Here is a 21,071-nt window from a genome sequence, read left to right on the forward strand (position 1 = left end):
TCGAGGGCAGTGGGGTGCGCGGCCCCCCCCACCCCACGCTCCCCACGGCGGGAGGCGGGCGGGGAGCGGGGGGTGGGGCCTCTTTTTGGGCACCCCCTCCCACCCCCCCAGGCGGCTCCGGTTCTCCTCCCAGGCCAAAAATATTTGCATGCTTTTTCGAGCAGGACTTCCTGATCGCTCTCCATTGGCTGCAGGTGGAGCCGTGCAGAGACGGAGGCACGGACAGCCGGACAGAGCTCATGCAAACCTCGAACTGAGCTTCATCCCCCTCCTTCCCCCCCCCCCCCCTCTCCTCCTCCTCCTCCTCCTCCTCCTCCTCCTCCTCCTCCTCCTCCTCCTCCTCCTCGCCGCACGCCCGCGGCTGCCCGGCTCCCCTGGCTCCCTTCCTGCACAGCACATGTAAAAGTTGTGCGTGGGGCTCCCGCTGCCGTCCCGCTCCCCTTGGCTGCTCGCAGGGAGCCAGCCCGAGCCGGGCCGGGGTCGCCCCCCGGAGCAGGGGTCCCCGCTCGCCCCATGGTGGATTTCGGCACGGGAAGGTGACTTCGGGAGGGAGCGGCACTCCGCCGGGTCGCGGGCAACCATGAATGAGATGTCAAGTTTCCTGCATGTCGGGGACATCGTCTCCCTGTACGCCGAGGGCTCCGTCAATGGTTTCATCAGCACTTTGGGGTGAGTGAGACCCTCCCGTACCTGCCGGGCAGCGGGCCCGGGGCAGCCGGCCTCCGTGGCGGGATGGGATGAGGGGAAGGCGGTGCTGAGCCCGCTGGGAAAAGGAGCCGCAAAGCTCTGGGTGCTGCAGCAAGGATGGGCGCAGGTGTTGGGGGGGGGGGGGGGGAGGCTGTGTGCCTCCGGGCTCTCCCCCAGCTCCGGTGGCTGCCGGGGGCAGGATGTGGCCCTGGAGGAACCCTGCAGCCCGCCCTCTCGGGCAGCCGCGGCCAGAAACTGTTTCTCCCCCATTAAGGTCTGGGGGAGACAAAATGGGCTTAAGTGGGATTAGGAAGGGGTCGCACGCGTGGCTGAGTGGGATGGGTCCGGCAGCCGGGATCCCTCCTGGGGCACGGGGTGATTAAATGCTTCCAGCCCCGGGTGGTGTGGCTGGAGGCTGCCGTCTCCTGGGACAGGCAGCGATGGCTCTTGCTGCCTGCCACAGGGTCCCACGCACCCGGCGGCCGAGCTTGTAGCGGGAATCACTGCAGGGTCACCAGCACACAGGTGCCCACGGCCACCAAGTGCTGCTCAGGGCTGGGGGACTGGGGCGCTGCTAGGTCCCGGCTGAGCCAACTCCTTGCAGCCCCCCCAGACACACCAGCATGGGCGAGGGTATCTCTCAGCCCAACCTGGGGAGACGAGCGGAGAGCTCGGGCACCCATCCCTTGCCCCTCCTGTTTCCAGGCATAGCCAGGCCAAGACCTTCAGCGATGTCTTCTCTATCCTCTGGTTTCTCAATCCCGCTGGGATTGTCCGATGCCCCTGGGCACGGGTGGGTTTTTCCTTACCCCGAAGCAGGGACCCAAACCTTGCCTGCAGCCCCAAGCGGGTGGATGTGGGTCTGTGTCAGCACGCCTGCCCCATGCTGCGTGTAGGAGCGGCTGAGCTCAGCCAGGAATGCTGACTTGGATGGGATTCCTGGGGCAGGAGCTGCCCGGCTCTATAATCTGCGATGAATGCGCTTGCTCCCACATGCCTATGTATAAACCGGAGACGTACATACCTTCGCCTACACGTGTTCGCGCACCCACCGCTGGGCACACGCAGCCTCTGGGTTAATGCCCGCCAAAGCCCTCCTTCAGCCGGCTGCGCCATGCTGCCCAAAACCGGGCAGCTGTGTGCAGCTGGGTCGGACCTGGGCACAAAAGCCCTGTGCGTGCAACTATACGGTGTTGGGCAGAAGGTCCTGCGCACGCAGGATGCAGCCTGGCCGCACCCAGCCCTCCCTGGACGGGTGGGAGGACATCCCCAAGGTCCTTTTGGAGAGGTTTCGTAGCTCTCCCAGCGCCAGAGCTGTCCCGAGGCAGGGGCTGCAGACTCGGCAGCTCAGCGCTGAGCACCCTTCCAGCCTGTCTGTGAAATCGGGTCCGGAGGAGGCTCTGCAGGGACCCAGCACTGGTTATTAGCCCACGCAGCAGATCCCAATGGCTCACCCTGTGCTGAACGAAGAGGCGTTTAAACTCTTTGGAGCTCCGATCCGTTTGCAGCTCTGGACCCCAGGTCCCCCTTTTTGCCGGGTGCTTCTCTAGACTTACGAGCATCTGAAAAGCAGGGCTTGCTTGGAGACCCTCTTTTCCCAGGCCCCAGCGTGGTGTTTGCTGGGCAGCCCCGCTTTCCTGAGGTTCTGCTTTCTCCTGGTTGTTTCCTGCCCTCGGAAATTGTTTTCCCTTGTGCCCTGTGAGCCGGGAGACCCAACCACACCCTAAATCACTCCTGCGGTAAGGCACTGGGTGACTTACTGAGAGTGCTTCTCCCTAGCCATCCTGCCACAGCTTGGGACCTTATTTAGCTCATTTGCAAGGCAAATAGCTCTGCCAGCCCCACGGCGGGTGCTGCGTGCCCGGCTGAGCACCCTGCTCGAAGCGCTCCCTCCATCCTCCCTCACGCAGGGCAGGAGGGGCTGGTTTTGGCTGTGGGATCACTGGGGGTCTGCAGTGGGATCCTCTGTTTATCTGGGATGATACGGAGTGTCTGCAGGCGCTGACCCAAGTGTCACGTTAAGGGATGTACCCCAGTGTGCCGGTGCTGTGACATCCCCGTGCCAGCACCCCGGCGGGGCAGTGAGCTCCTCCCAGGAGCGCTCCTGGGGTTTCTGGGGTGTCCTGGCTGATGTGGGTGTGAACATCAACGAAACGCCAACCTGGCGGTGCTTACAGGTGGTGCTGTGGGACACGCAGGGCTCCGTCCGTCCGTGCTGGGGATGCTCCGCTGGTGGGAAGCACAGCGGAGTTCGGAGCCGCTTGCACAAAGCTCCTCCGCAGCCGTGTTTGCAAAATGCCTGGAGAGGCTGAGGAAGGGGAAAGGGGTCTGACAAGACCTCCACCGAGGAGGAGGTGGGGTGCACACTGGAATTTCTTCCTCCTGCCTGGCCCCGCTGCGAATCATGCTTCGTGTTAAACCCATTAACCCCAGTGCTTAGTCACTGGTGGGGACTGGCCCCGAAGCAGCGGGTCTGGGAGCCCCTTTGCTCCAGCAGCGGTGTGAAGCCCTGCCCTGGGCTGCGGGGAAATGGGAAGAGAAGGGGCTTGGCCAGGACCGAGCTGGCACCCAGGGCTGCTCTCACCGCAGAGGACGGGTGCCATCGTTGGCAGGAGCTAGCCAGGCTGGTAGCAGCTCTGCCTGGGAAGCGGCAGCTTCCCCTTGAGCCCCGGGTGCAGGGGGTTCCTGGGGGCTGGACCGGCTGCTCGTGCGGCACCGGACTTCCCTCAGCAGAGAGGTGTCCCACGGTCAGTGGAATGCCTTGAAAAGCACCAGGGAAGCAGAATCAGGCCCCTTATTAACACTAAGTCTCTATTTATTTTATTTTTTCAAGTGCTTTCCTCCTTTCGTACAGGGAACTTGCTGAGGATGATGGAGGCGGCTGGTGGCAGAGGTGAGGGGAGCCCTGCAGCCCCCGCTGAGCCTCCTCTGCTCCCAGCCCCCCAAATCGCACTGTGGAAGGCCCTGGGGAACAAACCCTTCCTCCCACACACCCTCTCTGCAGTGGGCGTTTGCTCTTAAGGAGGAAAAACATCCCACCGAAGGGTGGGGAGTGCTCCTGTGTGCTCAAGTGCTGGGCTAGGTGGGGGAACGCTGAGCCAAAATACCCAAAGTAGCTGAAATGCTACAAAGACAGCCCAAAAGGAGGAGGTTACTTACGAAGTCCCATGGGAAGGCAGGGCGAGAGCTGGCTGCTGTAAAGCAGCAACGCCCCGACGTGTTGGGGGAACCGGGCTGTAGGCAGCTGCGCTGCTGGTTGCGTCCCTTGGCTGTGCTGCTCAGCACCCTGGGAGCAGCACGGTCCCTTGGGGAAGATGGGAGGGACGAGAAGGGTGTATCGGAGATGCCAGAGGTGGTTTGGGGAACGCGGGAAGGTGCCCAGGACGAGTTTGTGAGATGCAGGGACCCCAGGGTGGTCTGGTCTTCCCTCTTGGCTCGACTCGAGGGGAAGGGCTCTGCGGGGCCGCCCGACTTCGCTGCCATGGCTTCGCCGCTGTTAATTAAAGGTGTCCGAGGAAGCGGCAGCTTGAAATAGTTTGGGAGAAAAGCAGCCGCATGGGTCAGGGATGTGGGTTGGCGCTGAGCAGCAGCTTCCCCAGGGCATGGCAGCTCACCGCAGGGAGCTTGTGTGTGCTGCTGCTTTGCCGCTTAGCGTCTAGCGCTGGTAACTCCTGGGACGTCTGTGCTTGGGGAGCGGGAACTTTTGGGACAGGATCTGGGATGGGAGGAACAGCCGCTGACGTGGGGTGCTCTGAGGGGATCACCCAGGCAAAGCAAAGCAGAGGCCAAGCAGGGAAAGCAGCTCGGAGACCTTGGTTTAGCTCCTGCTCCAGCGTGATGGATGTGGTGATGGCGGGGGCTCGGGGACCGGCACTGTGGGCTGGCAGAGGGGAAGGGCCGGTGGCAAACGTGCCTGAATGGCAGTTCCCTGTTTAAGGTGAAATAACACCTTCGATAGCTGTAATGGTGATTGCAGGTGGATTTGCAGGGTGGAGCAGCTCAGGGAAATGCAGCTGGTTAAAGGGTAACTCCAGCTCTGCCGGGTCAGGACGAACTCGTCTCTGCGGGGAGGAGAAGCAAGCAAGGCCAAGAGCAGCTTCCTCCTCCCGGCGCTGGGACAGCGGGAGAAAAAGCTGCGGTTTTATGTCTGCCCTGCGTTCGCTCACTTTATTTTTATTCCTCCCTGCGGCTCAGTGCCCATCCTGCACCCCGAGCCAGAGGGGCTGACCCAGCCCTGTACCCAACAGTGAGCTCTCCTCATCATCATCCTCTTCCTCGCCTCCAGGGGTTGGCGGGCTTTGTAGTGGGGTGCTCCTGCCTGGGTTGGGGCTCCCGTCCTGCCAGAGCGCTCCTTCCCCGTGCACCCCCGGACCGCAGCGTGCCGGGGCTCCTCTCAGCATCGGACGCGCCGCAGCCGGGGAAGACTCTCTCCTCTTCCCCAGCCCAGGTTCGCGTTGCAGGAGCGGTGCCTCCACGTCAGCCCCAGCTGGCTGCCGTCCCCGGGGAGGCTCAGGGTGTCCGACCGCTGCGGATTGCAGCGCTGGACGAACTGCTTTTCCCCTGACCTCCGGTGAAGGCTTTGCCTCGTGCGAGGCCAAGCACGCTGGCCCCGGGCCAGGGAATCACTTTGTGCTCGATTTTATTTTTTTTTTTTTTTCTTTTAAAGCATGCAGAAAGCCCCACTGGAACCACTGCGATGACTTGCACGGCTTAAAACTAACCAGATGCTCACCCGCGCTTTGCTGGGCTGCAGGCAGCAGGCTCATCGATGCGCAGGATCTGGCCCCTCGTGTTCCCGGGCGGTAATTTGAAAAGGCAAAGTGTGACATTTTCATCGGTGCATCCTGCTGCTTCGCCCAGGATCTTCCTCCAGGGGCTCAGACACCAACAACCCCTTTTCTCATTAACACCTGGGAAATGAAAGCTGCCCTCCGCGTGCCCGGCGTCCTCCCGCAGCTCGGTGCTGCAGCGAGCGCCCGCACGTCCCCGCTGCTCTAATAGCAGAGGGAGCTCTGCTTTGCCCCATCCCGCCGTGCTAATGCGGGTGATTAGTGGAAGCGCATCCTGGCCCCAGCAGTCACCCAGGTGACTCATGTCCACCCTGTCAGAATCCTTTTATTATGTTCAGCAGTTTTTAACTGAAGAATGTTAGTCTGCAGTATCAGTTTAATAAAAATAACACTTTGCATTCCTGCAGAGAGTGTAATCCTAGGATTAAAGATGCTGAAACTGCCTTGAGATCATTAACTAATTAAGACTTCCAGCCTGGCAGGTCACTATCTCTAATCCTTCCCGGTGGAGCGGTAATGCCGGGCGCGGGGAAGCGGCAGGCGAATGCTGCAGGCAGAGCTGGTGTGGGTGGGAGGCTCCCGCGCCGATTACTTCGGCACTGAAAATGGGCCACGCAGGTCAGGTGCTTCCTCAGAGACCCCCAGCCACGATGATGGAGGATTTTTATTTTTTTAATGTGCACGGATGAATTGAACCCTCTGCTTTTGTAGGCACTGGTGGGAGCTGGGCACGTGCCGAGGGTGGGTGCTTTGCTCCGTGAGCCTGACCCGGGGCGGAGGGGGGGAGCTGGGGCTCAGCCTCCGGTGGTCTTCGCTCCCAGGTGCTTCGAAAGCGTTTGTTCCTTCCCTGCTGTGGTGGCCCTGGGAAGAGGCGCTGTGTCCGGGCAGCCCCAAACGCCCTGCGCTGCCGACCGCGCGCGTTTGCAAAGCCAAGGCAGCCCTGTCTGGCAAAGAGCTCACCCTGCGTTCCCTGAAATCTTGTGGGTTTGGGGTTTTTTTTTTCCAATCTTCTAGGTCTTTGCTAATTGTTTTCAAGGTTCTGCTGCCATCAAAAGTGTTAGAGAAATTACTTTTCTCTCTTTAGTCGAAATCTAAGGTTAATCTCCCCCGGCCCCAGGGAGCTTTAAAGAAAGCTGGGAGCTGGTGGCAGGGGCAGCAGCAAAGCTGGGCGTTCAGAGCACCCTGCCAAGAATGCAGCAGCACTGGGGTCCCCGGGGTCCCCATCCATCATCGTGGACGCCAAATTCCTCTCTGCCTAGCTATTGAAAGGAATTTTCCCCTCCTCCGGAGAGCGGCCGGGCTCGGGGAAGGAGGCTGGAGCTCCGTCTCTTTTGCCAGCCCTTCGCAGCACGGCATGTCCGTCTCCAGCGATGCTTTGGCTGTTGGGTTTGTTGCGGGGGTTGGGAGTCCCTCGGAGGGCGGAGGGGACGGCACGGGCTCCGCTGTGCCACTTGCTGCCGTGCCCTGTGCACGTGCCTCGTTTCTCCAGGCTGCATCTTCTGTCCCCGGGACGGAGCTGCTCCCGCAGTGCGTGCTCCCTCCCGGGATGGCGTCGTGGGTGCATTCCTGCATCCCCTCGCACGCTCGCCGGCTGCCCGAATTCAGCCTCCGCAGGTGGGGACACGCTTCTCACTTCCTCGCCCGGGGCAGGAGCTCGGTTTCTCTCGCTGCATCGCTTCCCAGGGGCTGGGAGAAAGCGGGCGAGCGGGTACAGCCTGTCCCACTGGAGCACCCAGTTCCCTTGAAGCCTCGAGGGCCGTGCAGATAAGCTCTGGGTGGCCCCGGCGTGAGCCCCTCGGGCGATGCTCGTCCCTCCATGCTTTGGGGGCTGAGCAGAACCTTGTGCTGGGTTGTACTTCGCTGTTCTTGGTAACTCTGAAAAGTAACATCCCATCCATCCTGAAATCAGTCCTCAGCACTCAAGGTGAAACCTGCAGGATTTTGCTCAACTCTGGGAAAACAAGGAGGTGGGCAGGGAGGAGACACAAAGCCCTTCGCATCTGATGGGCAGAGCCACCACCTCTGATCAGATAATAATTAATAACTGGTTTTGATGGGTCCCTGCCACCTCCATCTGCAGCAGCTACACCCTCTGTGTGCCGGTGGGGCGAGCTCCCGGCCGGAGAAGGAGAACCATTGAATGAAAGTTGAACTCATCACATTTTTGCCAGGTTAACAGTGAAATAACACCACAACCAGTGCACCGTGCTGGGGGGTGGATTCGGTTCAGCCGGGAGCTGGGCAAGGCAGGATTTGCTCCAGCAGGATTTGCTCTGGCAGGATGCGGGCGTCAGAGCCTCCTGCACGGGTCGCTGAGCAAAGGCCCCGGGAGCACGGCTGACACGAAGCATCGTGGGGTTTTGCTGCCGATTTGTATCTGCTGCTGTTTGCCCCAAGGGACCGGGATGAAAAACGCACGTGGAAGAAATGGCGGGTGGTGGCGAACAAGGGGGGACGTGTTCAGAGCAAGCGCCCAAGAGCGGCTGCTTGCTCCAGGAGCCGAGCGTTGTCGTCCTAAATATTTATAGAGTGCAAACGGGTGGGAAACAGGAGACACAGCTTTTGACGTTGTCGCTTTGGGCCAGGTGACGGTGGCGAAGTGGTTTGTGGTGAAGCCGCTCCGCTCGCTCGGGCCCCGCTGTCACTCACTGCTGACGCCCTGCTCCCGCTTTTGTCCCCGTGCAGGCTGGTGGATGATCGGTGCGTGGTGGAGCCGGCTGCCGGCGACCTGGACAACCCGCCCAAGAAATTTCGAGGTGAGACTGGTGCTGGGCTGGGGCAGCTCCATCACTGCTGTAGCAGCCTCGGGGATGATGTTGGCCCCGAGCATCCATGCCAGGGATGGGGACCGGGGTCCCGGTTGTCCCAGCTCACCTGGGGCCGGGAGGTGCTGCTTGTCCTTTGCAGAGGAGCCCGGAGGGATCTCGGGCAGCCTCCGTACGCTTTTTGCTGTGGCTTGGTCAAACCACCTGCCCTCCTCTGTTTGCTCTGGGGGCACTGATGCATTTATTGGAACCATCTCTACGGTAGGACGGTCCTCGGGACCCCGTAGCCCAGCCCTAAGGAGCATGGGTGACCAGGAACCATCCTCTGACCAGCCCCAAATGCATCCCTAGGGATGCTGGCAGCTGGGTGTCTACCCACCAGGAGCCAGGGACAGGAGGGGACAGACAGAGGGGCAGCTGCAAGAGGCAAACTATTTTGAGGTGAGCCAGTTAGCGCTCAGCACTAATTACATCTGCTGTGCTTGGCTGCACCTCAGAGCGAGCCGGGGGATTAAGCCGCCCATTTACAAGGCAGGCAGGGCTTAGGCAGAGACGGTAAATCCCGATCTGTCCTCGGCTGTCACGTTTTGGGCTGCGTCGATTCCCCGGCGCTCGGGGCCGCGCTCGTCATTTCCCATTTGGGCGAGGGGCAGCCCCGGCCGGGTCCAGGCGGAAAAGGGGATGAGTCAGTGGAAGCCGGGACGGCTCCTGGCCTGTGGAAATGGTCTGGAGAAGCCAGGACAGGCCGCCAGGAAAAGCAGATCGTGCCTCCCGCTCCCCTGGTTTGCAAGCCCGGGGACCGAGGTGCCCACAGCTGCGCTGAGCCCGGGGGTTGTGTCTCTGCTGCACCGACCTGGGAAATGCTGGGTGTGTGCATGGCTGCCCCGTGTGCTCCGCATGCTGCAAAGTGCAGGGGAAGGGCCGTGTCCCAAAGAGTGTCCCGGTTGGATCGGAGTGCCCGATGCACGGAGCTGGGGAGCGTACATAGAGCTGTACAATGTCCCCAAACCAGCGATTGTGGTGTTGGATTTGGGGGTTGGTTTAGGGCAGCCGTTCCTTTCATCCCAGCTACTGTAATTTCAGGCCCCTTTCTAAAAAAATCTTTTAAAATATTGGTTCCCCACTTTGCTTTGTGCTTCCACCTCTTTCTCAGGGTGGCTTTAACAGCCCACAGCAGGGTGCCGTGCAGGCACCCTTCCCCAGGGGGGGTCCCACCCAAGCTGCGACCTGCTTCTCCATGGGAGCCGTGTCCACTAATTTGTACGTGGGGCTAATTAACGAGCCATCTGGCAGCTCTCCAGAGTCTCGAGGAGCCGCCCCAGTCCCGGACCTCGGTGGGCTTTCACCTGGGGCTGGATGGGAAGAGCTGGAAGCGGCCGCGGGGCAGCCGGTGCAAACCTTGTCGCAGCAGCCGCGCCGTCTCCCTGCCTGGACATGGGCGGGCGCTGAATCTCTTTTCCAGGCGAAGGTCTGGTCTAGACTCAGCCCTGCTCCACGCAAACCCTATCAGGATATCCAGGCGCTTGTTTTAATGGCCGGAAAAGTAGCGGTCTGCCTTCTCGATAGCTATCACCGCGAGGGAGGTAAAAACAACGGTCTGCTGCCGTTTCCCTGCAGCAGCGAGAGGCTTAAGAGGATTTTCATGTGCTCTTGCCGTCCCCGTATCCTGTGCCCGGACCCTGCCCTGTCCTGCGCTGCGGTGAGGTGCACGTGGGTCGCTCCAGGGCCTGGCTCAGCTTCCCGGTGGGGAAACGGGACCCTTCTCCCGCCGTCAGGTCCAAATGGTTTTTTGGAAATGCCGAAACCCACCCAGGTGCCTGTCCCTGCAGCAAGGGACACCCGGCTCAGCCGCCTGCCTTGCGCCGGGGCTCGGCCCTCCGAGAGACGCCTGGCACCTCTCGGTTATTTGCTTTTCTTTGCGGTTTCTTTCCCCCCCTAAGGCTCTTCCCAGCCCTGTGTTCAGGCACGTCAGGAAAAAAGCAAATAAAGTGCTTCAATCCTGTGCAGCGCAGGCGCCGCGATGGCTGCAGGGCGAGCGGGCAGCGAGACCCCCGGCTGTGCCGCTGCCCGAAATGCCCCGCGTTCCCCGCTGCGGGTTTGCCGGAGGTTTTCCCTCTGTAGCCGTGCTGGGTCGTGGCAGCTCGGCCGAGCGTGGCTCTGCTGGGTTGCTCTCGCCGGGCAGTGCCGATGTGGGAGCTGGCCGTGGCTTCCCTCTTTTCCGCCCACCATCCATCTTGCAAAAAATTGTCGGTGCTTAGGCCTGGGTGCCAAAATTTCCAGCTTCCAACATAAGCTCTTCTGGAGACTCTCCGTGTGCAAACCACTCCGTGCCTCAGTTTCCCTCCTTGCAAAACAAGGCTTAGTATTGAGAGGGGGCTGTCAGGCAGCCCGTCCCGGCAGGGTGTGCTTGGAGCCGGGGTTTGATTTGTACCTATCTCTTCATAGCTGTGTTGGGTTTTTTTAACTCCCCCCCCCCCCCCCGCCCAGTTTCTACTTTCTACCAGGTCCTTTTGCAGCCTAATTAGCAAATTAATGAAAACAATTTAAGGTGCTGCAGGTGGCCCCAGTGTTTCTGTAGCCCTGCTCAGAGGCAGGGGGAGAAGGCGGCCAGGCGTTGCAGCAGCCACGCTCCATCCCATGGGGAGCCCGGCGTCACGGCCTCCTTGGCGCGGGATGTGCCATTAGCAAATAGACCGGTAAAACGAAATGTGAAACTTGGCCTCTTCCCAGCAGCCCAAGCCAGTGAGAACTGTGCTCTGCGCTTGTTTGTTCGTCACTCCCAGGTAAATAAATACGTGCTTGCCAGCGACTCGGGACCGGGGCCAGAGATGGAAGTGATTTTTTTTTTTTTTTTTCCTTCTCTTTGTGTCTGAAGTTTCTGGGCTGCTATTTCAGGCACAGTTAGGGTGATCTGGGCTGCAGAGCCCTTCCTGCCCTCGCCCCGTACAGCTCCCAGCCCGGAATGAGGGTTTGTAAGTGCCTCCTCGTCTCTGGACATCTGCTCTCGTGCTTCAGTTCCCAAAGCCTGGACCTGGGTGTCTGCGCCTTCCGCCCCCCGTCCCGGCCACAGCAGCCTGGGGAAAAACAGGCAAATTGGGGCAATTTGCAGATCACAGACATGCTGCAAGTGTTTGGGGGAGCTGGGATGCAAACCTGTGCCCTTCGGGTCCCCAAAACGTTTCTTTTGGGACTTGAAGTGCAGCTGTTCACACACGGATTTTAGGAGCGGTTGCTCATAGCTTCCAGCACTGAACAACAGCAGCGTGTGTGCAAAACCGGCGTGTCCTGATGGCACGGCCGCTGCGGGGCACCCTGCGGTCCGGCTGGCTGAGGGTGTCCCATGGGCAGGGTAACAAGGGAGATGTGGAGACGCCTGCTCGTGTCCCTGTCTCACGGTGCCCGTGTTCCGCCGGCTCCCTCCCTCCCTCCCGGCGGGATCCTCTCCTCCTTTGCTGCAGCTGGGCTTCATCAGCACTTCTTCTCCCCCTGAAGTTTTCCTTCCCAAATTGCACGGCCGTTTCCGATGGGAACACTTCTATCACGAGTCCAAGAAGTGGAGTCACTCCTGGATTCATTATTTACCCTGATTTTAAACTAATCCGCCAGCTAACACCAGGTGACGTGACCCTCCACCAGTCCCAGCCATGTCTGCCTTGGACCCCCAGCAGCGGATGGGGTTGTTGTGGGTTTGGAGGACCATCTCCCGGGGACACTGCTGGGACGGGAGCGGTGTCCTGGAGGAGCACTCGCTCCTGCCCCTCGGTGACATTGGCCCTGCCGGCCGGTGGCCACGTGGCTGCTGCAGCCTCATGCTTGCCTTCCTCTTCTCCCAGATTGCCTCTTCAAAGTATGTCCCATGAACCGCTACTCTGCCCAGAAGCAGTACTGGAAGGCCAAGCAAACCAAGCAGGACAAGGAGAAGATCGCGGACGTGGTGCTGCTGCAGAAACTCCAGGTGAGTTCCCTTGGGTCGGTTGGGTGATGATGCCCGAACCTCTCGCCGTGCAAACCCTGATATGTTTTGCTTCCCAGAAAGCAGCCTGTCTGGGAGGCCAGGACCTGCCCCGGGTTTTGCTGTGCTCAGCATCCCTCTGCTCAGCTCTGTTGTCTCCTGTCCCACCGCCCTCTCACCACGGACCACTAGCCACAGCCACCTTTTCCAGAGGCACGGCTCCTGTAGCTGTCAGCTCTGAATTAATCACGGCACATTGAGACAGGAGCTGTGTAAGGTGCTTTGTGCCCCCCCCAGACGCGGGGTGGCGGTCCCCAGAGGGACTGGCCCCCAGGGATGGGTGCTGCACCCTGGGTTACCCTTCTCGTCTGATGCTCTTACCCAGCCTCGGATAGGAGAGGCAGTTGAACCTTGGATCCTGCCACAGGCTCCCGACGGCTCCTTTGCTTTCGTGCCATGCCTGCGAGTGTGCCCTTGGCACGGGGACGGCCCTGGGCAGCGCGGCACGGCCAGGCTCCATCTGTGCTGTGGCAGAGCGGGGCGAATACAGCAGCGACCAAGGAGCCATGGATGGTTTTATTGTTCCCAGTGCAAGGGAGATGTCCCAGGGAAGACCTGCAGAGGAGGATCCAGGGGGCTGAGCAGGCAGTGAGAGGAAGGAAAGGTAGCGGTGCTGCTTTTGGGATGGGAGGTGACATCCACCTGCCTTTCCACCCTTGCTGCTGCGTCCAGCCTCTGCTGTCTCTGCCCTCGATGCTCCTTTTGCAGAGAAGCCCATGGCAGAGGTGCTCTGTGGGCGCAGCCCCGCACTCCCCGCAGCACCCAGGGGTGCCTGGCACGGGGGAGGGAGCTGCTGCGGCCAGGACCTGCTCCAAAGGGCTGTGGAAGAGAAACGCTCCTGTTGAATTCCATGAGGTTTGGAAGAGGCCCACGTTAAACATTGCATAATCGGCTCAGACAGCTGGCAAGGCCCCGAGGATGATTCATAAAACCAAAGCTCAGGAGAGATTCATTAAATCATCTCATCAGGCTTCAAGCCCGGCCCCCACAGGTCCCCCAGTTTTGCCTTTGGGGAGTGAGGTCTGATGCGGTGTCCAGACAGGGTGTCCCGGCTTGGTTCGGAGATGCCGGGACAGGGTCGGTGCCTCTTGCCGTGTGCCGCCATATGTGGTGGCCGGTGGATGGAAACGCTATTTTCCTGCTCCGCGTAGACCGAAACTTGTAATATCGGCAGCTGTACTGGCCGCGACTGGACAGAGAGGCTCATTTCTGAGCCTGATTGATTGCACCTTGGTTAAGATTTGTCTTAAAGAGATTCTGTCATTTCCTTGCTCCTTTTCCGCTGCTCCCGGTGTTGCCCTTCTGGCAAACGCTCCCTCACGTCCGGAGCCGAGCGCTGGGAGGGAGCTCTCTGCAAAGCGCTGCCCGTGCTGCTGCGAAGCCCCTGGATGTCCTGGCAGGACGCTGGACTCCAGGCTGCAATTTATCAGCGTCTCCCGCAGCCTGAAAACATCTTCCAACTCATGGAGATAATTTCCTGAAGCAGAAACAGTCCAGGTCTCGAGCAGAGGAGCCCTGCCCAGCTGTCTGCAATGCCCACGGTTGCCTTTCCGAGCTCGTGCTCTTGCACTCTTGTCTTTAAGTGTTTTTAAGGCTCAGTGTTTTCTCGGCTGAGTGGCTGTAGGGGCAGCCCGATGCGGTGCAGACGTGCTGCGGAGGCTTTCCCCCTGCTCTGCTGATGTCTCCCCATCCTCCCTGCACCCTCCCAGGCTGCCCACCCCTGTGCGCGTCCCTGACACCCCCGTCCCGCTGTGGCCTGGGGACAGACCCTTCCCATCCAAGGGACACGCTGGGAACATCAGCCCCCGTGGACTTGCGTGCTCAGGGCAGACGGTTCCCACTCCTGGCCCCACTGGCTTTCGGCAAGGGAGGAGCTCAGATCTGGATGCAGATTTAGGACACGCCGCAGTGCCGGATCTCTCGCCGGAGCTGTGCTGCTCCACGGGTTGTTGTTAACCTCCCAGCTCCGCATCAGTGCGGGATTTCTTGGCAGCAGGTTTGTTTTCCCGATGGCAGCAGCCACCACCACAGGGCTCACGTTCCCTGGGTGGCACCCAGAGCTGCGTGGGGACAGAGAGTTGGCTAAGTGGTGGTAACATTCAAAAGAGCAAAGGGTTTGTGTGCCAGGCGTGCCCAAAGCCCCAGCATCGCCTGCTCGGGCGCTCACGGACCTGCCCCGTCCTCCCGCAGGGTGCGGAGCCGCGATTCCAGCTGTGTTTCCCAATTCCTTCTGCTCTCAAGTGACAGGAGGCGAAAGCAGGATGGGGAAGGGGAGGTGCTCTCCCAGCTACATCCTTGGCCACCGTTTCCCATCCCGGCTGCAGGGAGGCACAGGGCTGGCGCTGCCCAGGCTGGTGCCGGGGCCGTCGGCGCACCCTCGCCATTCCCAGACAGATCCTGCCTTGCTCCCCATACGTCGACGTCTCTCTTCCGACTGCCAGAGCCACTGCACGGAAAATGTTGGTGGTTTTGGAGAGAGGGGCTGCAAGCGGTGCTGAGCAATCCGCTCTTGGGGCATCTTGGCTGGCAGGGACCTATCCTGCCGCATCCACTGCAGCAGGACCGGACCTGCAGTTGTCTCCGGGCACAGCACCGCCAGCACGGCGCCTTTTGCTCTTCGGTCTTGGTGCTGCCGGGAGCCCCCAGTCCCCACAGCCCTGCTGTGGTGGGTGCATTGCCCCAGCCTGGCCCATGCACAGAGTCCCCTTTCGGTGCTGCCCCGTAAGACCTGCTGGGGTTTTTGGGGAATTGCGGTGCCATTTTGTCCCTGTCCTAATTTAAGTCCTCGGTTTAAAGCTCGCACGGACTTCATACAGCTGCTCAGGGCCACACCAGGGTCCCGGGCTGAGCTCTCGGATGCTGAGGACCATATTGTAGCTCTGGCCTGTGTTGTCTGGGGGACAGAGGGATGCTGGCGCTGCATCCCAGCCATCCCGTCCTCCCCCTGGCTGAGGGTGCAGACAGCCCCTCTGGGGTTGCTCCTGGGGATGAGGGTGCTGCTGCGCTCAGCTCTTCTCCTTTTGGTGTCCAGCATGCAGCCCAGATGGAGCAGAAGCAGAACGAGACGGAGAACAAGAAAGTGCACGGTGACGTGGTGAAATACGGCAGCGTCATACAGGTACGGGCGCTCGCTCTCCCCTCCTCTGCGCTCGGCCGATAGGTTTTGGGGGAAGGCGCACGGATCCAGCACATCTGAGTCAGGCAGCTGCTGGGAAGGGGCTCGCGGGATCGCTCCTGGGTACGACCAGCCCTGGGGACCGTGGGGGGGCTGTGTCGCCGCAGCTCACCCTGGCATTCGCCTTCCCAGCTCCTCCACATGAAGAGCAACAAGTACCTGACGGTGAACAAGCGGCTGCCGGCCCTGCTCGAGAAAAACGCCATGCGGGTGACGCTGGATGCCACCGGCAACGAGGGATCCTGGCTCTTCATCCAACCCTTCTGGAAGCTGAGGAGCAATGGAGATAACGTGAGCGTGGAGCCAAAAAGGCCCCAAATTAAGCTGTGCAGAAAGCACCGTGCATGCTGCCTGCCAGGGCTCGCCTCCCCGCCGCGCGCCCGGCCTCATCCTCGCTCCCCCCTCTCCCATTTTGCTCCCCAGGTAGTCGTGGGAGACAAAGTCATCCTGAACCCCGTCAACGCCGGGCAGCCGCTGCACGCCAGCAACTACGAGCTTGCCGACAACGCCGGCTGCAAGGAGGTACGAGGAGGCTGGGCTGCCTGCGCGGGGTCTGGCTTTTAGGGCTTGCCCGGGGCTTTTTCCTTTTTCTTCCTTTTTTTTTTTCTCCTTGTGCCAGGGATCATGACCTTACTCTCTTGCTCCTTAGGTGAACTCAGTCAATTGTAACACCAGCTGGAAAATCAACCTTTTCATGCAGTTCCGCGACCACATGGAGGAAGTGCTGAAAGGGGTAAGGAAGGAGGTTCGGCCGCCCGGGACACGGTGGGCTCTGGGGACCCGGCCCCGGTCCCCTGCAGGGGCAGGACACGTGAACAGCCGTTTGGCTGTGTGACAGGGGCAGAGGAAAGAGATCCTGCCCTCAGGACCTGAATTTCTAGGAGAATTTGTCACTTGGAGAACTTAACAGCAAGCTAGAGTTGGATATTTTAGTATCTCCTGGCAGCAGGTACCCAGGGGGCACGAAATTACCCTCTGCCTCATTGTATTAAATTGGCTCTTGAGGACAATACGAGGCACACGTAGTGCCAGCAGCGGCTTCTAGCTGCGAGGACAATTTTCAGCTGTTTAGCTGTGCAGCAGGGCTGGCTGTTGCCTGGGAAAGGAACTTTCCCTGCAGAGCTATTGTTCAGGGCTGAGGTCCTCCAGGAAGCAGCTGGATGGATATTGATTGTTATGATCTTACAAACCCTCGTCCTCAGGCGCCACGCTTATCCCCCGCTTCCCGCATCCACTGCATCCTCCTCCCCGGGGCCTTAATGCCTTAAACACCTCACAGCGGAGCCTCTGCCCCCTCCAGAGGTGTGAAATGGTGGGTTTGCGCCCATTTTACAGCCCGGGGAGGGGAAGTGGAGAGAAGTGACTCGCATGAGTAATTGGAGTGAGGGTGCCCTGTGCCCGTGCAAGGTGCCTTTCCCTGGGTTGAGAGCAGCGTTTGTGCTGCTAGAGGCAGTTTTAGCACAGCTCAGGATGCTCCCACGGTCCTGCCATGCCACGGCTGGGGGCTCTGCTCTGCTCTGGACCACGTACAGGGGGGATCCCGTCCCCTTGCAGGGTGGGGGGTCACAGGAGGAGCTACGTTGGTTCGTAGCCCGCATCCCTGGGTCTCACCACCACGTCCTGGTGCCAGGGGGACGTGGTGAGGCTCTTCCACGCCGAGCAGGAGAAGTTTCTCACGTGTGACGAGTACAAAGGCAAGCTGCACGTCTTCCTCCGCACCACCCTGAGACAGTCGGCCACCTCGGCCACCAGCTCCAACGCCCTGTGGGAGGTGGAGGTGAGCGGGGAGGGGATGGAACGCGTGTCCGTGAGTTTTTGGGGTGCCTCTGTGGGTGGCTGCGCTTTACCGGGGCGAGGTGCTAGAAGCTGTGGTTATTTCTATATGTTTCCACCCCTGGCAGCCTGAGTGCCCTGGTGAAAGCCCGTGCGAGGCTTGAGCTCCGTGAGAGCGCTGGGAACCGCGGCTGCTGGCGGATGGGCACCGGTTGCTGTCTGAGCTCAGCACCCCGGTTCCCTGCAGCCCCGCGCGCCGTCGGCTGAGCTCTCCTCTGCTTCTCCCAGGTGGTCCACCACGACCCGTGCCGAGGGGGAGCCGGGCACTGGAACGGCTTGTACCGCTTCAAGCACCTCGCCACGGGCAACTACCTGGCCGCGGAGGTAAGGGAGTGAGCAGAGGGATGCGGAAACCCGTCCTGCCCTGAGGGGCTGGTGCCATCCCTTGCGAAGGCAGTGCCCGCCTGCCCTCAGAGCGGCGATGCCCAGGATTGCCTCTGGCCCCGCTCGTTCGTTTTCGGAGCTGTCCTGCCCTGGGCCTCCGTGGCTCCTCCTGCTCACGGCACCGGGGCTCTGAGCATCGTCCCCCGTTTGCAGGGTGGGCTTTCCCCCCTGAAATCCCTCACCCCACGGTGCAGGGGGTTGCTTGCCAAAATTGCTGTTCCTGACTCCTCTTCTGGCCCAGGGGAGCAGGAGGGGGTGGCCCGGGTTTTCCTCTCTTTGCTCGCTCCGGGCCAAGAGACGGTACCGGCACAACCTCCTGGTAAGATGGAAGCGGGAGATAATTCATCCTGCTGCGTTTAACTCTTCCTGATCAGGTGTTGCCCATCCTCATCCTCTGGTCCGTGGCAACATCCAGGGCTGTCCCTGCCTGGGGAGGGTGTGGGCAAAATCTGGGCCTGGAAACATCATTTGCCAAATATTTTTGCTCCTTTTTAAGACCAGTTCAAGGCCTCCTGATAGAGGCACAGAGAGGTTTCCGCACTTAGAGAATGTGGTTTATATGACACAAATGAGCTGCCAGGACCAAGGGAAAGACAGTGTTACACCCTGGTGCGGGGGGGTCTCGGTGCACCATGTGCCAAAGGTGCTCCCAAGCTGGAGAAGACAACCCAAGGCAGCCCCCAGGGCCCCTTCCACCACTGCATGGTGGAAAACAGCAAGTGCTGGGGCTCTGAGATGGCTGCTTTGAACCGAAAGACACTCGGGTGACATCCTCTGCAGAGGAGAGAAGATCAGAGGTTGGTCCCCATCCCGGGCCGGTGCTGCCCGGCTTGCGTTGCTCACTGAGACCTCAGCCTGGGGCCCCGAAGCAAGGGCTCGTCTTGCCGCAGTGCGGAGCCCCGGGTCCGCATCCCATGGTCACCCCGTCCCACCCCTCGGGGACGGAGCGCCGTGCCCTGGGGACGGGTCATGTCCTCCGGCCCCATCTGGGCAGGTTTCCTCTCTCTGCGATGTGATCGAGGAAGGCAGGAATAGAGATAACGCCCCGTGCTCAGGGTTTTGGAGGGACCAAGTGGGAGGACTGATAGCTATCTTTCATCTCCCTCTTTAACTTTTCAGGAAAACCCAAGTTATAAAGGAGACGTGGCTGAGCCCAAAGCAGCGCCCACGGTGAGCTGTGTGCAGCCTCGCTGGCAGAAATGCTGCTGCCGCTGCCTGAAATCACGCCGTCTCTTAGATCTGCCTGAAAGCAGGGAAATGCCCCGAAACAGAGCCCGCCGTGGGGATGGTGCCCGCGCCATGCCGCCGGGTCCCGTCTGGTGCCGAGGCTGCGGCCGGAGGCCGTCCCGCTGCCCAGCAGAGCGTCCCCGCGCTGTAGCGTAGCATCCCTGTGTCCTGCTTGCGAGAGGACCCTGCCGAAATCTGTTGGAGGGGTCCCAGTGCATGTTGGATCCCCAGGCCGTGGGGAGTGCTGGTAGCAGAGAGATTTGGACTTTCAGGGGGTTTTTCCTCTTTGCTGTTGGTGAGATTTGGAGAAGGGGTGGCCTCGTAGCTCAGGTGCATCACGCCGTGCTTGTGCTCTTGCAGCCCCTCGTGCATCTCCGCACTGCAGGGCTCAGCCTGGCATCTGAGCAAAAGCTTCCGCTCTGAGCGTAGCCGCCGCGTGTCTCCTCCGATGCCGCGTGCGCAGGGAGGCCGGGCTCGGCGGGGCAGCTGCCCCGCGCCGGGCTCAGAGCCGCTTTCCCCGGTGCAGGGGGGCAGCAGCCGCGCCAGCCGCAGGAACACGGGGGAGAAGATCAAATACCGGCTGGTGGCCGTGCCCCACGGCAACGACATCGCCTCCCTCTTCGAGCTGGACCCTACCACGCTGCAGAAGACAGACTCCTTCGTCCCGCGGTACGTGAGCACGCGTTGCCGGGGAGGGATTGAAACAAAGGAGGGAGGTTTAATTGCGTGGTGTGAAATTGTGGCAAGTCTGTTCTTGGGCGCCGAGGGAAATGGGTGCTGGCGTGTCTGCAGGAACTCCTACGTGAGGCTGCGCCACCTCTGCACCAACACCTGGATCCAGAGCACCAACGTGCCCATTGACATCGATGAGGAGAGGCCCATTCGCCTCATGGTACGGCTCACTGCCCGCTCCCGCCTGTGGATTTATCCCCTGTGCCCCATAGCCCTTAGCACGCTCCTTCCCACCCAGCGCCCAGCCTTGCCCCAGGGACCACGTACCCTGATGATCCAAGCGGGTGCCTAGAGCCCATCCCAGTAACCTCGAGCCCACCCCAGCCCTTCCGACGGGCGCAAATCGGGTCACCGACTCCAGCCGGGTTGGTGGCAGATGATGGGGACGCGCTGGATGCTGCCCTGACTCTGTGGTGCTGCTTCCCTGTTGCTTCTCAGCTGGGCACGTGCCCCACCAAAGAAGACAAAGAAGCTTTCGCCATCGTCTCCGTGCCCGTGTCTGAGATCCGGGACCTGGACTTTGCTAACGATGCCAGCTCGATGCTGGCCAACGTGGTGGAGAAGATGAACGAAGGTTTTCTCAGCCAGAATGACCGGAGGTAAAAAGTCATTTTCCCTGGGAGATGGGGCTGTACTGGGCTCCTCCAAGGGCTCTCCAGCATCGCTGCAGGATGGGGCCCCTGCCTGGGTCCTGGTGCCAGCGCTGTCTTGCTTTCCTGCCCACAACCCAAATCCACGCCTGCTTCTCCCAGGAGCCTGGCGAGGAAACCAGATAACGCCGCAGCCCCGCTCCGGCCCCTCCTTTGCCGCTAGAAAAATATCCGAGGGGCTGAGAGATGGCCCCATGATAGGGGCAGCCGGGTTAGTCACGGCGTTATTTTTAGGTGGGTGGGTTCTTGGTGCTTCCTGAGCAAACACAGATCCCCCGTGGGACAGAGCGAGCCGCGTCCGCCCTGCCAGCCCGCCCCGTGCGGGTCCCACAGAGGTGACTAAGGGGGCAGAGGCGTTGAGTGCAAAATCCCTGGCATGAGTCACGAGCAGAGGCCCCGGCATTTACCCTGGCACATATAGTTTCCTTAGGAGCCATAGGGGCTGTAAAACCTCTTGCTTCAGGGCAGCCGTTAACCTCTGGCAGGGAGGGGAGGATGGGCCAGCAGCTTCCCTGGCAGTCCTTTGAGCCCTGAACGTGGGCTCTCTGGTCCTCAAAATGCGCCGGCATCATTGCAGGCACCCGAGTCAGGGTGGGCTGCGTGGGGCGGGCGAGCAGCCCCCAGCCCACTTGCACCATGCCCCTTTGCAGGTTCGTGATCCAGCTGCTGGAGGACTTGGTGTTTTTTGTCAGCGACGTCCCCAACAACGGCCAGAACGTGCTGGACATCGTGGTGACCAAGCCCAACCGGGAGCGGCAGAAGCTGATGCGGGAACAGAACATCCTAAAGCAGGTGAGTGGCCCCGGAGCCCTTTGT

At 60.8% G+C, this 21,071-nt stretch overlaps 1 protein-coding gene across 1 annotated transcript in view; it reads left to right on the forward strand.

The window, feature by feature from the left end:
* Positions 1-335: 335 nt before the first annotated feature.
* Positions 336-21,071, forward strand: part of ITPR3 (inositol 1,4,5-trisphosphate receptor type 3) — a 42,076-nt gene continuing 21,340 nt past the window's right edge. The window contains exons 1-14 of the mRNA XM_054804296.1: positions 336-669; positions 8,163-8,233; positions 12,076-12,197; positions 15,286-15,372; positions 15,562-15,720; positions 15,853-15,951; positions 16,079-16,162; positions 17,060-17,206; positions 17,491-17,586; positions 18,766-18,816; positions 19,400-19,542; positions 19,666-19,765; positions 20,044-20,204; positions 20,906-21,047. Of these exons, the coding sequence (XP_054660271.1) occupies positions 581-669; positions 8,163-8,233; positions 12,076-12,197; positions 15,286-15,372; positions 15,562-15,720; positions 15,853-15,951; positions 16,079-16,162; positions 17,060-17,206; positions 17,491-17,586; positions 18,766-18,816; positions 19,400-19,542; positions 19,666-19,765; positions 20,044-20,204; positions 20,906-21,047 (1,551 nt within the window). The 5' untranslated portion in view covers positions 336-580. The remainder of the gene's footprint in view (positions 670-8,162; positions 8,234-12,075; positions 12,198-15,285; positions 15,373-15,561; positions 15,721-15,852; positions 15,952-16,078; positions 16,163-17,059; positions 17,207-17,490; positions 17,587-18,765; positions 18,817-19,399; positions 19,543-19,665; positions 19,766-20,043; positions 20,205-20,905; positions 21,048-21,071) is intronic.

The sequence above is a fragment of the Grus americana genome, chromosome 25, assembly GCF_028858705.1.
Source record: "Grus americana isolate bGruAme1 chromosome 25, bGruAme1.mat, whole genome shotgun sequence".
Classification (NCBI taxonomy): domain Eukaryota; kingdom Metazoa; phylum Chordata; class Aves; order Gruiformes; family Gruidae; genus Grus; species Grus americana.